The sequence below is a fragment of the Bubalus bubalis genome, chromosome 11 (genome assembly GCF_019923935.1).
Source record: "Bubalus bubalis isolate 160015118507 breed Murrah chromosome 11, NDDB_SH_1, whole genome shotgun sequence".
NCBI lineage: Eukaryota > Metazoa > Chordata > Mammalia > Artiodactyla > Bovidae > Bubalus > Bubalus bubalis.
The window spans coordinates 14,686,819-14,701,236 of NC_059167.1; the positions used below are offsets into that span (position 1 = coordinate 14,686,819).

Sequence of the window (14,418 nt, forward strand, 5' to 3'; positions counted from 1 at the left end):
TTCCTTTTCCACTGTCGTCACTTCATTAGATCTTCATTGGTCTTGACTTTTTGATGATGTAGAAGTAGTCCTTTTCTTCCATCATTTTCTTTGGTTCACATTGATCAAGTCTATTGCCAGAGACAAGATAATCACTAGCAAAATATGCAGGTTTAACGTTTGATTTTGTTTTTTTTTGTTTGTTTGTTTTCCCCACCCCCTAACGTTTGATTTTGAAGAGAGCTGCGCAAATGATCATTTGCATGGGATTAATATTTGGAAGACTTAATTTTTTCTACCCAAAGGAAAATCTTATTATTTATCTTCCCAGCTTAAAAATCTTCTAGTTGGGGGCTTCAGTGCTTGGCCAATAAAGGCCACGTTTCCCAGCCTGGCATACACAGTCTTGCCCCACTTGTCCACCCCTGGCCGATTCCCACTCTCCTTTCTGCCTGCCTTAACCATGTGAAGTCATTTGCCATTGATCAAATGAGTTTTTCTCTTTCATACCTCTGTGCCTTTTCCCCACTCATTCACCTGACAAAATTCTCCCTCTCCTTTAAGAGTCTTTTCAAGCATTATCTCTGGGGCACGCTTCCCTTCTCATCTCAGACAGTTGGCTTTGGTCCCACAGCATTCTGTCAGCACCTCAAACAGGAGTTACCACATTGTAAATACTATAACTCTTTACTGGTAGGCCCTCGATTAATACTAGTTTAATGAGTGAACGATTTCGGACATCAGTGCTTGTTTCTTCTTGGCAGATCCCCTAGACCCTTCACTCCCGGTGGAGTTTGTGAGACATGGAGACATCATTCGACTAGAACACAAAGAGTAAGTAAATTTGCTGTTTGGCATAAATGAGTGGTTTGAGCGCCAAATGTAGGGAGCTCTTTTAAGCAGGAAATAAACAGAATCAGATGTGGACCAAGGCCCTAGTAAACAGAGCAAGGCTGCTATGCTAACATGGGAGAATAATTACTTTGCCTGTTTTGGCTTTGGGAAGCTTTGGACTTTGAGTTGGACTTTGAGGGTACCTTTCAGTTTCCTTTTGCCCAGGGGCAGCTGGGGGAGGGCGGGGGAGAAGTATTTGAATGGCCCAAAATTTCTTCGTAAGGGGTTGCCTTTAAAAAGATATGAGTCTGTTTCTGAATATGGCAAACTAGTTCACTTCTCCAGTGTTCTCCCTGAAAATAACTCAAAATGCCAGAACAATGTAAAAACATCTTTTGAAAAGCATGAAGAACCGACAAGATAGTAAGGAATTACCACATCAAAATCTCAGTGAAAGGGGAAATACAGAGAAAAAGTGGGATGCTGTGGCCCTTTCTGCCTTGTACCTACGATCTTGAGTTTTGAGCTTTGGTTTTTGACTGCCTCTTGAAAGAAGTTTTGAAGGCCAAGCTTTAGGCTCACCCAAAGTGGTGAGTTATTGTGATCTTCACTTCAGATTTATAACCCCCAAAGGCTTGGTGTTAGGGTAAATCTGCCCTATCTACCTATATTCAAAGTTTATTTGGGAAGTCAGAGTGCCCTGGGGGTTAAGGTTTGTCAGGGAAACAAAATCTGGTTCCTGAGAAGTAGTGATTACCAACTGATCTTCATATGGATTTGCAATCCAAATTCATTTTACATGGATTGTCTGAAAATCTTCAAGGCATGAATTTAAATGAACATAATCCTAGATGTGGTAATGTCTCCTAGGTACCTGGCCAAAAGCAAATGTGAATCCTCTTTTGGGAAAGAAATGTTGTTATCCATTCCTATAAATCGTTTTTCAGTAACAGTGTACCGAAAAAGTAACCAAACACTCAAGGAAATAGGGCACTATGTACAAAATGAATGGGAACAGTAGATGACAGAAGCAGCCCTGCAAAAGTTTATGTGAATTATCACATACAGATTTTTAAAATAAAATCAGTGGTTATTTTATATATATATATATATATATATATGTATAAAAGCTATAAGCAGTGTTTTTTCCCTAGTCAGTAGGATTATGGATACTTTAATTTTATTTTTATAATGAACATTGTCTACTTGTTATGGATAAAAGTAAGGATTATTACAAAAAGCAAAAGTAAATAAAATCTCAATTAAACCCTCCACTTCCTGCACAGATCCCCACTTGGTAAAACTGACAGGAGCAGAAACAGTAGATGGGAGGGAGGAGGTTTACCTGTCTCTGGCATGTGTGGATTACAAATTTTAATTTTCTTCCCCCTAAAGCTGCCTCATAAGTCAGACTAGCTTGCCTCAGACCACCAGTGTGTTCAGTCATCCCCTCTCCCCACTGCTCAAGTTATGGGTGAACAAGAAGTGAAGCCTCTTTCTTGGCATGTGGTCCAGTACTCCTGTTGGTCTGTCCCTCCTGGCTTGGGCAGCTCTCCAGTTCTCTGGGTATTTCTTGTGAGTGAATGGGCAAGAAAGTCCTGGTTTGTTGGATTTAGTAGTTTGGATTCTAATTTTTCTTCCCTGAACAGATGACTCTGAATATCCTGGGTAAAAGAAGAAACATCACACATCTCTTTTCAAGACAATGGCACTTCTCTCTCTTCATTTCCAGGACTTCTCGGAACTTGCACAGTCACTATCACGAGGCCCCCCTGACCCGGAAGCACTATCAGGTCACTGGCTATGGCATAGTAAGTGAGCCACTCGAGTGTGAGCAGGACGCCAAACATTGTGGGGCCTGGCTCAGCGCCATGAGGCGGAGCGGTCTTCCCAGAATTCCGGAATGTTCCTAACGATTGGCTGCTCAGGGACTCTTAGCATTCAGGAGCTTTTTGGCTAGGCTTGCTGTGGGAAAGGCCGCCTGTGAAGTCTATTTTTTTCCATCTCTTGCCTCTATAATAACCATGCCATTTTTATGTTCTGACACATAATAAAGGTCAAATATGAATACTATTTGAGTCTCTTTTAAAATCATATTGTACTTAGAAGCCACAGGGCCACAATATGAACCCAGAGGTATATACAGGTCTATCCTTTGCTAGATCCCAAATTCTCATTGGCTTTATTTTTACTGATTACCTCTGTGTTCTGCAGAGGAATATTGTCCACCTTGCTTTTGGATTTTTCCTTCTTGGGGTGACGCAGCTTATCGAGGAAGCTCTATGAGTACTTACGACTTGGGAAAGAGTTTGAAAGCAAAAACACCTAGTGGGAAGATAGATTTATGACCAGCTGTCTAAGTTCCCTTCCAAGGGCTTTGGTGCTTCAGTAAAGACTCTGGGTTCTTTAAAGTAGAGTTCCCAGTCCTCTTTCCATTTGCTTATCCCACATTATACTAGAGCCAAGACTCTGAACTTCATCTTTTTCTGGTGGGCATCTCCTGATGAGAATTAGACACAACTGTCTTAATTTCCACAGTATGATATCTAGGCTAGACATTCCTTAGATGGATGAGTGTCCATATGGCCATGGTGACGGATGCAAAGGACCCAAATTTATTTCTGTTGGCTCATAGTGATGTCTTGAGTTTAATTTAAGGGCAGAAGCATCTATTTAGAACTTAAACTGTAGTTCTGTGAAGTGAAGAATTGGACATCAGGTTCCAGGCTTCATACTACTTTTGTTGGTTGTGATAATGAGGCCTGGGGAAATGGCAGTCACGTGGGATGTTCCTTGGGATGTTTCTCTGGCCCTCTTTTTCTCTTTCCCACCTCAGTCACTTAGGCCAGTTTGGTCTTTGACCTCTGTAACATGATGGCATCTGAAAGGCTGGCCATCTCCCTTTTTTGATGCGCCTTCTCTGAAGTCATCTTATTAATATTTTCTTTGTATTTTTTTCTTGATTTTTGTGGCAGAATGGGTCAGGGGACTCGAATGACTTCTGGCGAATTGAGGTTATAAACAGAAAATTTGGAAACCGAATCAAAGTGCTGAGAAGTCGAATTCGCCTCATCCATCTGATCACAGGTTGTGTCCTGGGCTCCTCAGGAAAGGTCCTGCCTAAGTGGTGAGTCTCCGGGGGTTTGGCATCCCAGCAGTGGCTCATGCTTTTCCTTTCACACTTACAAGGAGAATGCCCCGAACTTCCATTCCCGAATGATCAGTGTTCCCCTCGTGTTTGGTTTTTCTTTGTGGTGGATGGAGGGAGAAAAGGCATCAAGAACTTTATGGAGCCCAGAGCTCCAGAGTTCCTGTGGTGTTTCACGTTTTGTAATAGTTGAGCATTTATATCTCTGGCCTGTGATAACTCTCTGGTTCTGTGTCTCTAAACTGGGCATGATGTAGGCTAGACTACTTCTGGGATAGTCATGAAACAGAAAAGTGAGAGGCTGGAAAGAGCATGGCCGCTAGGTTGGAAAGAGAAGAGTTCCATGCAGCTGACAGTACTGCTGTCTGGGGAGTTTCAGGTCTTCCGAGAGACACTTGTGACTCCTTTTCACAGGGGCTGGGAGCAGATGGAAGTCACATGCACACCATACCTAAAGGAAACCCTCAGCTCCATCTGGAACGTGGAGGACCATATCAATCCCAAATGTGAGTGAGGTCGTGTCCTGGGCTGGCTCTGAAGGGAACATCTCTAAGTCATTCTTATCTGAGGAAAATAACCCTTTACAGACTCTGCTGCCATGGTATCTTATTGTCTTCCTTTTTTAAACCTAGTCTCTTCATATGAATTGTCTGCATGGGCAGCTCCTTTTTCTTCCTGCTCACTTAGACTTCCTATTCTTCTTAAATTCTTCTCCCACAAGTGACCAGTGGGCCTCACTTGGGGCCAGAGCTGGTTGCCTCTCACTGGATTTGACTCTTGCTGCCGCCTGCAATGCAGGTCCATCTGCTTGCCTCCTTCTGGGCTCTCTGTTCCCTCTGTGGTTACCTCCCTAACCTCAAGGCTCAGAGCAAGCTGGTGCTTTCCCTTTCTGCCCCTGCATAGGCTCCTCCCCTCCCCACATCCAGCTGAGGCTATTACAGAAAGTGATGGCCACGGCCCTTGATCGATCCTGTATTTATACTCCCAGGCTCCAATTTGACATTTCCGGTCCAGTGTCATCTTCAACTCAACGAGTCTCTGAGCTCATCCTCTGCTTCCTAAACTACCCCCTTTAGGCTTGATTTTTCTTCTTCATGCTTCCCACTTCATTCTTACCACCTAATTTAACCAACCAGCTAATTAACTAGCTAATTAAACAATTCACTGACAAGTATGCTGGGAGCCATGTAGGGCCCTGGGGATGCCTTGGTGAATGAGATAGGCTGGGTCGCAGTCCTCACAACCTGCTTCGGGTGTGGGAGCTGCATTTGGGGCAGCACCATCATGAAGGGTGATGGCCCAAGGGCTGTGGGTGCCTCTGGTTGGGGGTGTGGTGGGGTGGGGCTTTTCATCTGTTGCCATTGCCTCCCTCAGAATGCCTGCTGAGTGCTACAGGCTGAGGGAATGATGGAGAATTCCTCAACACTCTCACAGGCTTGTTAGCTTGTCAGGAAGATTACCCTCAGACCCTGGCAGCAGAGTGGATATCATGGACAGACAGCTATGAGGAGAGGCTGTGTGAGGAAGGTTCACGCCTCTGTCTTTCTTTTTCCAGTGCCAAACATCAGCCTGGAAGTGCTGCAGCCCAGTTTCCCTGAGATAATGCTGGAGTCCCACATGGTGATGATCCGGGTACCGTGACCCCTTCCCACTGGGAAGCTTCTCTAAGAGGTCTTAGGCATCCGCAGATTTGGATCACAAATCAGTAACCATGCTATAGGCCCGCTGCCCGCTTGTGGAGGACTCTGAAAGTGTCTTCACATACTGACTTAAACTTGGTCTTCAAAGGCACTAAATGATGGTGGTGATGCTGCTGGTGGTAACTGTGTGAACACTTTTGCAGCTCTTGTGTGCCAGGCACTACTGTAAGCACTGCACATGTATTAACTCACTCACTACTCATTACAGCCCTCCAGAGATTCTGTCCCCAGTCTACAGAAGACAGAACTGAGCATAGAGGTGAAGGGACTTACCCAGGGTCACAGCTAAATGGAAGCGGTGGATCTAGGCCTTCAGAGTCAGTGCTGGTGACCACTACACTCCTCTGCCTCTAAGTGATTCTCAGATCTGTTCAAGTGACAGAGCCCCTGAACATCACAGTGCTCTTGGCTGAAAATCATGAGACACTGATAGTTGATTCCATCATATGAAATTAGAATCAGCTAGGATGAAAGGCCCGGAGAAGGCAATGGCACCCCACTCCAGTCCTCTTGCCTGGAGAATCCCATGGACAGAGGAGCCTGGTAGGCTGCAGTCCATGGGGTCGCTAGGAGTCGGACATGACTGAGCGACTTCACTTTCAATTTTCACTTTTATGCATTGGAGAAGGAAGTGGCAACCCACTCCAGTGTTCTTGCCTGGAGAATCCCAGGGACGGGGGAGCCTGGTGGGCTGCCATCTATGGGGTCGCACAGAGTCAGACACGTCTGAAGCAACTTAGTAGCAGCAGCAGCAGCAGGATGAAAGGCCAATTTGAGTGTGCTGTTTATATGCAGCATAAAATCCCAACCAGGACCCCACTCATGTTCCCAGAGAGAAACAGACTGCATAGGGGGGCATGGTTGATGCTTTTCAAGGTTTTAAAGACTCACTGTTTGTGCTCTATCATTAGTAGCTGACAGCTGACATAGGTTTAAGAACAATTGAGAGACAAAATCTGTAAATTGAGAAAATTCTACCCACTAGCTTAAAATTTCCCCTCTGAATTGGAAAAACCCTCCTGCAGTTTTGATGTAGAGGGAGAAACCTCTTTACTGTGACTTCTGGAAAACTGGCGCTCTGCAGGAACAATGTTTAGAGCAGGTTTGTGGACCTCTGCACTGATGCAGAGAGCAGTAGCGCTTGGTATTTCTTTCCTGGTGAGCCACTGTCAGTTGGTCTCTCCTGGAAGTGATTATGTAAGCAGCACTTGGTAAATACAGTTGACTTATTTCAGCAGATTAAATTTAAAAATCCAACTTTTGTCATTTTTGCACATTGGGAGGTGATGAGTTGACAGGAACCAATCTCCGGGTCACTTCTTCCCTGACTCTGTGCTTGTAGCTGTCACTGTGGCCTGATGACAGAGCTCTTTTGAATATGTGCCTGTCAGTCAAAATAGTATTTTAGATCTGGGTAGAATTTTAAGACTAAGTCTAAATTAATAGTCTCATTTCTTCTTTCATTATCTAAGAGGTGGAATCAAAGAAGAAAAGAGACATAAGGAAACTTTCTTATTCAACAGATGTAGAGTCACAGTGGGGAGAGAGATCAAAATTGTCTGGACTGTATAAGCCGCAGGGCATCTGTTAGCTGAGCAGGGGTCTCAGGCCTGGGCAGAGAAGGCACCGTGCCTGCTGAGGTTAGCTGGAACAAGCCCCCTGGGTACTAAGCATAGAGAACAATGCACAGATATTCAGATTTTCCTTGCTTCCATTTCTTGGTTTACTAAAGGAGCTCGGTTTCTGAAGAGTTTAATGTGTAGGATGCCCTTGGCTTGTTCTAACTCTGGCTGAAGTCCCTGGTTTAGGGCTGAACCGTACTGGCTGGAAGGAATTGATTTCCCTCAGCAGTTGCTCTGGGGTCCAGAATGATTCATTCTTCATTGTGAGGTTCTTAAGATGGCCATAGTGGTTGAGGGGCTGTGCAACTGGCCCATTTGGGTCTGACACCCCCCTGTACTTTCTACCCTGAAGGAGCAACCCAGCCACCCTAGGGAGGCCTGCAGACGACTCCCAAGCCCTTGAGGCGTTGGTTTAATAAGGCCCTGGCTGGTGGTTCAACGAACTAGGCCTGGATCTTTCTTGAGCTAGACCCGTGGTTCTTATTAGAGCACAGTTTGTGCCTCCGAGGGGGTATTTAATGATGTCCGGAGATGTGTTTGGCTGGCATAATGGGTAGGGGTGCTCCTGGTATCCAGTGAGTAAAAGCCAGGGATGCTCACCACTCTACACTGCACAGGCCAGCCCCCACCGGAGACATCTGCAGCCCAAAGTGACATAGTGCCCAGGTGGAGAAACTTTGACCTGACTCCTCCTTGGGAAATGCCTTCTCAGTCTGTCTGATGACGAGGCTGGCGCCTTGTTTTAGCAAAGGTCTGATTTTGCCGTATGAAGACAGGTTATTAGATATTCTTGGCTGGTGGACTGAAGGGACTGAGACTGAGTCCTTCAGACTAAAGTGTGCATTCTCAACCAGGGGGTAATGTGTTCTTAGAGGGCGGATAAAAGGAAACAGTTTTTTAATATATAAAACACAGGTATTCATTCATTATATAAACAGATAAACGGAATACCTATAGTATTAAAATGTCATGAGGGGACTTATTCTGCTGATTGTTTTGCAATATATACCAATGTTAAGTCATTATGTTGTATACTTGCAACTAATGTTATATATAAATTATACCACAATTTAAAAAATGCTTTAAATGTCACTGCAAGGGAGTGTTTAAGGAAAATATATCTTAAAAATATTGACTGGGGACAGGTAGTAATGAAAAAAATTACTGAGAAACACTAGGCTAAAGTAACTTTTCCAGAGTCCAGGAACTTAAGAGTTCTGGGTTTGGGTTTGAAATTGGCCTTTCAAGGAAACAAATAACTGAGCCCTGATTTTACATGCCCCTCTCCTCATCTTCTTGACACCTTATCCTTTGCCAGGAAGATGGATATATATTTTGTGCCAAGGGAAACAGGCCTGTCATGCCTCCTTCCCTCGAGCAGAGAGTCTGAGCAGACTGTCTCTGCCGGGACGCGGAGGCCTGCTCGTTGGGCGAAGTGGGGCAGCTGTGGTCAGCAGGTGTGCGCTGACTGAGCGTGACCCCTGGCTCTCCCTTGCCAGCAAGGGAGAGGGCAGAGGAGAGAGGGCTTGTCTTGACGTGTGGCCACACATCAGAGATGCCCGACCCTCACGTTCCTGTCAGCCTTCTAGAGCTCTGTCTGGACCAGCTTTTTCCTTACCACTTTCCTGCAGGGGAACAATGGCCTCAAGCCCAAGGACAATGAGTTCACGTCCAAACCCTGGCACTGGCCTATCAACTTTCAGGTAGGGCCCAAAGCTAGAGCTCCTCCCCGGGAACAGAGCTGAGGAGGAGGCTGTGGAGCCTGGCTGGCGGTGGGGGGATGCCAGGGTGGTGAGGGCAGGCCTCGCTGGGTGGAGGGTGGCGGGAGACGGGCTCTGGCTCTGCTTGTGTTCAGCTGGACCCAGCCTCCCCAGGGAGCTCATGGAGAAAGTGCCCGCTCCGAGCTTCCTGCCCAGGCTCCCTGTCTGTGAAAGGTGGCCGGTCTTCCTCCCCTGGAGACTCAAGCGGCTGGGCGGGGCTGAGCCCTGTCCCCACTCTGTGTCCTTTGCTCCACAGGGCCTGCGCTTCTCAGGGGCCAATGACACCGACTTCCGAGTGTATCTGCTGGGCAACCCGGTGAGTGCCCTGCGTGCTGCGGTGGGGCCCTGAGCGTGCCTGCAGGGTGCTGCTGCCTTCTCTCACCCGCCCATGCCCGTCTCCCTGCAGGTGGTCTGGTGGCTGAACCTGCTGAGCATCGCCCTCTACGTCCTCTCAGCGAGTGTCTTTGCTGTGGCTGTGCAGAGGGGCGCGCATCTGCCTGTCGAGATTGAAGGTCGGGTCCCTGGGCTCCCCTGCGCCCACCTAGCAGCCCGAAGGATGCCTGCATTTGGGGGGTGCCGGCCTGCTGATGGGCCATCCTCTGCCTTTCCCTCCCCTTCTTCCCTTCTCTGTGACTTTTTAGAGCTCAAAGCACCAGATGCCTAGTGCTGTGTTAAACCCTGTGTCCTCCCAGCAGAGTTTATTACCAGTTTATGGATTAGGAAACTGAGGCACAAGGAGGTTAAGAACCTTGTCCCAGTAGGTGACAGAATTGAGGTTCACACCCAGGTGGTCTGCATTCAGAGCCTTCACTGTTGACCTCTACACTCTGTGCACAACTGTCCATTTTTTCTCTTCTGCTCTCCTGTCCTCTAGTCAGGAGCAAAGCAGCCCCCAGGCCATGGGCCACAGCATCCAAGACGTTCACACAGGTCCTCTGCTGCCTCTGCAGCTCCATGTCTGCAGACATGGTCCCAGGCTACCCCTCCCCAACCCCCGTCCTCTCCTGTGCCCGCACCCCCGCCCTGTCTTGCTGCAGAGATCTGTGTGGCAGCAGAGATGTGGGAGCTGGGGCCGGAGGCCCGGCGGCCTGCTCCTGGGGTTGGGCGCTCCTGCCAGGGGTGCCCAGGCCTCCTGGGCCAGGGAGTAAGCAGTTCCTTCTCCTGCCAGCCGCCGTAGGGTTGTTCACCCTTGGGGGTGAGGGACGGAAGGCCCACTCGGGTGACGTGGCTCCTGTGAGTCACATGGCGAGGAAGGGGCAGAGCTGCATGGGACAGGCTCCATGCCCATCCCTGTCGGCTGACCAGGCTGTGTTGCTTGGGGCTCAGGGCTGTCCCAGGTCCTGCTGCGAGGAGGCGGGCAGCTCCTGTTCGGCTGGATGATGCATTACTTCCCCTTCTTCCTGATGGGCCGGGTCCTCTACTTCCACCACTACTTCCCCGCCATGCTCTTCTCCAGCATGCTCACAGGTCAGCGCTGCCCTCCGGGACCTGGGTGATGAGGGTGGGCGGGCAGGACGAGACCACCGTGGAGCGGCGGTGCTGGGGGAGCCCATCTGCCTCCCCAGAAGACGTCCTCTGACAGAGCAGTGAGGGGTTTCCCTTCCTCCCCAGGCCTTCTGTGGGACACCCTCCTGCGGCTCTGTGCCTGGAGCCTGGCCTCCTATCCGCTGGCCAGATGCGTGCACATGCTGGGCATCCTGAGCCTGCTCCTGGGAACTGCCTACAGGTGAGCGCCCCCTGCACCTGCATGGCCGACCCCCCAACCCCAAGGCCTCAGCCCTGGGTGCATTTTGGAGCCCCTGTTGAAGCACACTGGTGCCTGGCTCTGTCTCCAGAGGTTTGTTCTGGTTTTATTGAGCCCAGTTTGGGCCCTGTCAGCCACGGTTTCCAAAGCCCTCCACGTGACCTGAAGGGGCAGCAGGTGGAGAAACATGGACTAACGCCCTGCATTCTCACCTCTAGCCAGCGGCTCCCAGCTCTGCACCTCTCTGGCTCATGTTGGAGAGCACCCCTCTGCAGTCACCTGGCTCCTAGCAGGCGTGGCTCTCAGCGGGGGGCAGGGGGAACAGGTGGTAGAGGGTCGCCAGGGGGTGCGGTGTGGCTCAGAGTAACTGCAGGGAGGATGCTGTTTGGCAGGCCACCCCCTCCCCCATCTCACAGTCTCACAGATCTGCGGTTGAGCATCACTGGCCTTGAGGGGCCAGGGGCAACATAAAGTCCTGAACTGGGAATAGGAGACCTGTGACCTGAGAGCACATCCACACAGAGAGTCTGGGCCACACAGCCCATGACCAGACCCTGGACTGCTCTGTCTCCTGGGCCTCTTGAGAAGAGCCCTTTTCCCTTACTGTCATTAAGTCGCTCTCTTTCAAGGTCCCAGAGTATGGTGTCCCCAGGTGGTGAAGTCACACAGGCGTGCTGACACCTTGGGGTGGGTCCCGTAGGTAGAGAAGGTCTAAGGAGCTGAGCGTCAGGGGTCTCAGGGCTCCCCGCCTCCGCTGAGGCCCTAGGGTGCCAACTGCCACCTCCTCCCCCGGGTTCTCCCCCACAGTTTCTACCTCTTCCACCCTCTGGCTTACGGGATGGTAGGTCCCCTGGCCCAGGATCCCCGAAGTCCGATGGCCGGGCTCAGGTGGCTGGAATCGTGGGACTTTTGAGGCCACTGTGAGGACTCCAGCCTGAGACCAGGACCTTCGTGGGGACGACCAGCTGTGGAGCCAGTCCCCGGACCCTCCAGCCGTGGAGGAAGCAGCCCGAAGAGCCTGTGGACTTGCACTGCCTGCCAGCACCCCACCCCGGGAACACAACCTGCTGGGGAGCACCGTGGCCCTGCTCCTCGCAGAGGCTCCTCCACTGGCTCTGCTCAGCCACAAACGACTTCCCTCTCAGGCCCGTCCCCCGTGAGTGGATGAGTGTGAGCGTGCGTGTGTCCGTGTGCCTGTGCGGTGTAGACCGTGGCTGTGGACAGTGGAGCATCATAAACTCTAAGAAATCGTCCAGGGCTACAGTAGTATTTTCTGGTGTTTTTTTCTCACTGGATTGGGTTGTAAGATTCATCAGAAATTCTCAGCTCCAGGAAGGCTGACTGCACTGACCCCGCCTTGGGGAATCACCTCGGGTGGAGCCTCCAGGATCATCAAGGCTGTGCCGCCCTCCTTCCCGCAAACAAGCAGATCCCTAAGCCGAACACCCCAAGCTGGAGGGCCCGCCTCCTGCCCGCAGTGTGTGCTCAGGGGCCCGGGCCCCAGTGCCAGGCAGCCCCGCTGGCCCTCCTCAGCCCTCGGCTCCTTGCTGTCTGGGAATGCCGGGCATGTGGTTGGCGAGGGGCACGGCACCCCATCCCTGGTGCTGTGTCCTCAGGGCCTGGGAGCCAGGGGCGACTAGTGGCTACCCATCCCCTTCCTTCTGCATCCAGCCTGGCTGTGAGGTTGGGACCCATGCTCTCCCGCCGGCCCCTCTCCTAGCACCCAGGGTTAATGTGAGGGGTTGGGCTGAGCTCCCGGTGGGGTGTCCGGGGCCAGGTTGCCTGGCCTTTCTGGGCTAGTGCTCCTGTCACTCACTAAGCTTTCCCCATGCCTCCTCCTCTGGTCCCCAGTGCTGATGCCCTCCTTTCTCTCTGTTTCACCCCCCTTCCTCTGGGTCACTGTTTCACCTGTCTCCTTTTCCTCAAGGCCCCAGAGCACCTAGGCATGCATCAGAACTTCTCTTTACCACCTTGAAGCCCAAGCAAGCAGCTCGGAGCTGTTCCTTTTACTTCCTCCCCAGATGAAAGAGAGAAGGAAAACCCTTGGGCCAGAACTGAACTAACCCAAGGCCAATCCCTCAGCCCACCTCCGTCCTCCTGGTGCATGACAAAGTATTTTTTTTTTGTCTCAGAGGACTGTAATGCTTCAAGGTTTAATGATGAACCTTTGCCACTTTCCATCTTCCCTCCTCTGTAGCCCCCACCAGCTCTGCCAAGGTCAGAGCTCTTTCGAGCTCTTTGCTCGGTGGTTGCCACGGAGACTGGAAATTGGTCCCAGGGACAGGCTGTGCTACCCACTGGGTGGTGGGGAGGGAAGCTTCTGGCCATGCTCAGATGTTCAGACCGACCATCATTAATGTTAATAGAGGAAACGCAGTCACATCCAAAGCAAGGCAGGTTTGTTAATTAGATCTGGGGCCCCCGTGACCTCCCTTTCCCAGGGCTGCAGCCCTTTTGACTTCCTCTAGCAGGAAGCACTGCTGCCGGGTGCTGAGTCTGGGCTGCTTGCTTAATTGCGTTTCTGGAAGGGAGGGAGAGCAGGGATGGAGAACCTCTGCTCTCCCATGCCCCCCAGCCCCGTTCTTCTCTCGCCCAGACCAAGTTGCTTTCTTCTGAGCTGGGGGTGTGGGGCAGCCCTCTGGGTGGGCTCTCCTGGAGGTGGAATGTGGGAGACCCTGGGCTTGACTGTTTCAAAAAACAGTGGCCCCACGCTGACAACTGGGAGGTGGTGGCTGTTTCTCCCAGTGCCTTACTGCCTAATAGGAACTCGTTGGAAGGGAGATGCCCTGAAGGAGCCAGAGGGGCAGCCACTCTGGTGAGGGCAAGGAGGGCAAACGCTCAGGCGGCCTCCTGCCCGGCCGCCCTCCTAATCTGGCCACCCCGGGGACACGGGCTTCCTTGGTCTCTTCCACTGCTCTCCGGAGATGGGAGAAGAGCTGTCTGCCCACCCCACCCCCTCCTTTGCCCAGGCTGGCGCATGCTTGGCCAACACAACTCCAAGGACCCAAGTTGTGTTGTTGGAAGATGCTGGGGAGAGGGGCTGTCGGAGCCATACTCTGCACATGGGCTCCGGCCCCCAGAAGAATGTGACACATCCCGCAGACGTGCTGGTGGAGGAAGGAGACATTTTCAGCTCAACCTCCAGCCAACTTCTTAAACCACATTTTATATTAAAAAAAAAAAACAATTTTTCCACGGATAATCAGAGGCCATTTACTTTTGTAATAAATAGCTCTTATTTTGAATGCCATGTTGTTCTTGTTGTACTTAATTGAATCTGACTTGCCCTCTGGCTCCCAGAATGAAAAGAATGTTTGGAGTGCAAGAACCGTTCCATTGTGTCTGGAGTCTGAGCCATTCTGACTCCAGCAGAGGCCTTGGGCTGGGCAGGTAAACCCGGCTATAGCAGGAGACACTGAGGCCCTCTCACGAATAAGGTTACTTGAGTAATATTGGTTGTTACTTGTATTTATTTAAACTTATTCCCAAATAAGCAGGAAGCTGGACCTTATTTTTCCCTCTCATAACCTTTTCACACAAATATAAGGAGAGAGAGAGAGCATCCACTTTGAGACAGCTGAGCGGCCCAGCACTGCAGCACTGATGTCCATTCTCCCCAGAGGCCCCGTCT

General features: G+C 50.5%; 1 protein-coding gene across 6 annotated transcripts in view; it reads left to right on the top strand.

The window, feature by feature from the left end:
- Positions 1–14,037, top strand: part of POMT2 (protein O-mannosyltransferase 2) — a 45,354-nt gene extending 31,317 nt beyond the window's left edge. For 2 of the 6 annotated variants that reach the window (XM_025295149.3, XM_025295150.3), the window contains 11 exons: positions 744–813; positions 2,546–2,624; positions 3,789–3,940; positions 4,376–4,467; positions 5,517–5,593; positions 8,915–8,986; positions 9,300–9,359; positions 9,450–9,555; positions 10,370–10,510; positions 10,655–10,769; positions 12,985–14,037. In XM_025295149.3, coding sequence (XP_025150934.2) covers positions 744–813; positions 2,546–2,624; positions 3,789–3,940; positions 4,376–4,467; positions 5,517–5,593; positions 8,915–8,986; positions 9,300–9,359; positions 9,450–9,555; positions 10,370–10,510; positions 10,655–10,769; positions 12,985–13,144 — 1,124 coding nt within the window. In that variant the 3' untranslated portion in view covers positions 13,145–14,037. Of the gene's footprint in view, positions 1–743; positions 814–2,545; positions 2,625–3,788; positions 3,941–4,375; positions 4,468–5,516; positions 5,594–8,914; positions 8,987–9,299; positions 9,360–9,449; positions 9,556–10,369; positions 10,511–10,654; positions 10,770–11,594; positions 12,047–12,984 lie in introns of those variants that run through there. The other 4 variants (XM_044924701.2, XM_044924700.2, XM_006052882.4 and 1 more) reach the window with 4 other exon arrangements.
- The last annotated feature ends 381 nt before the right edge of the window (positions 14,038–14,418 follow it).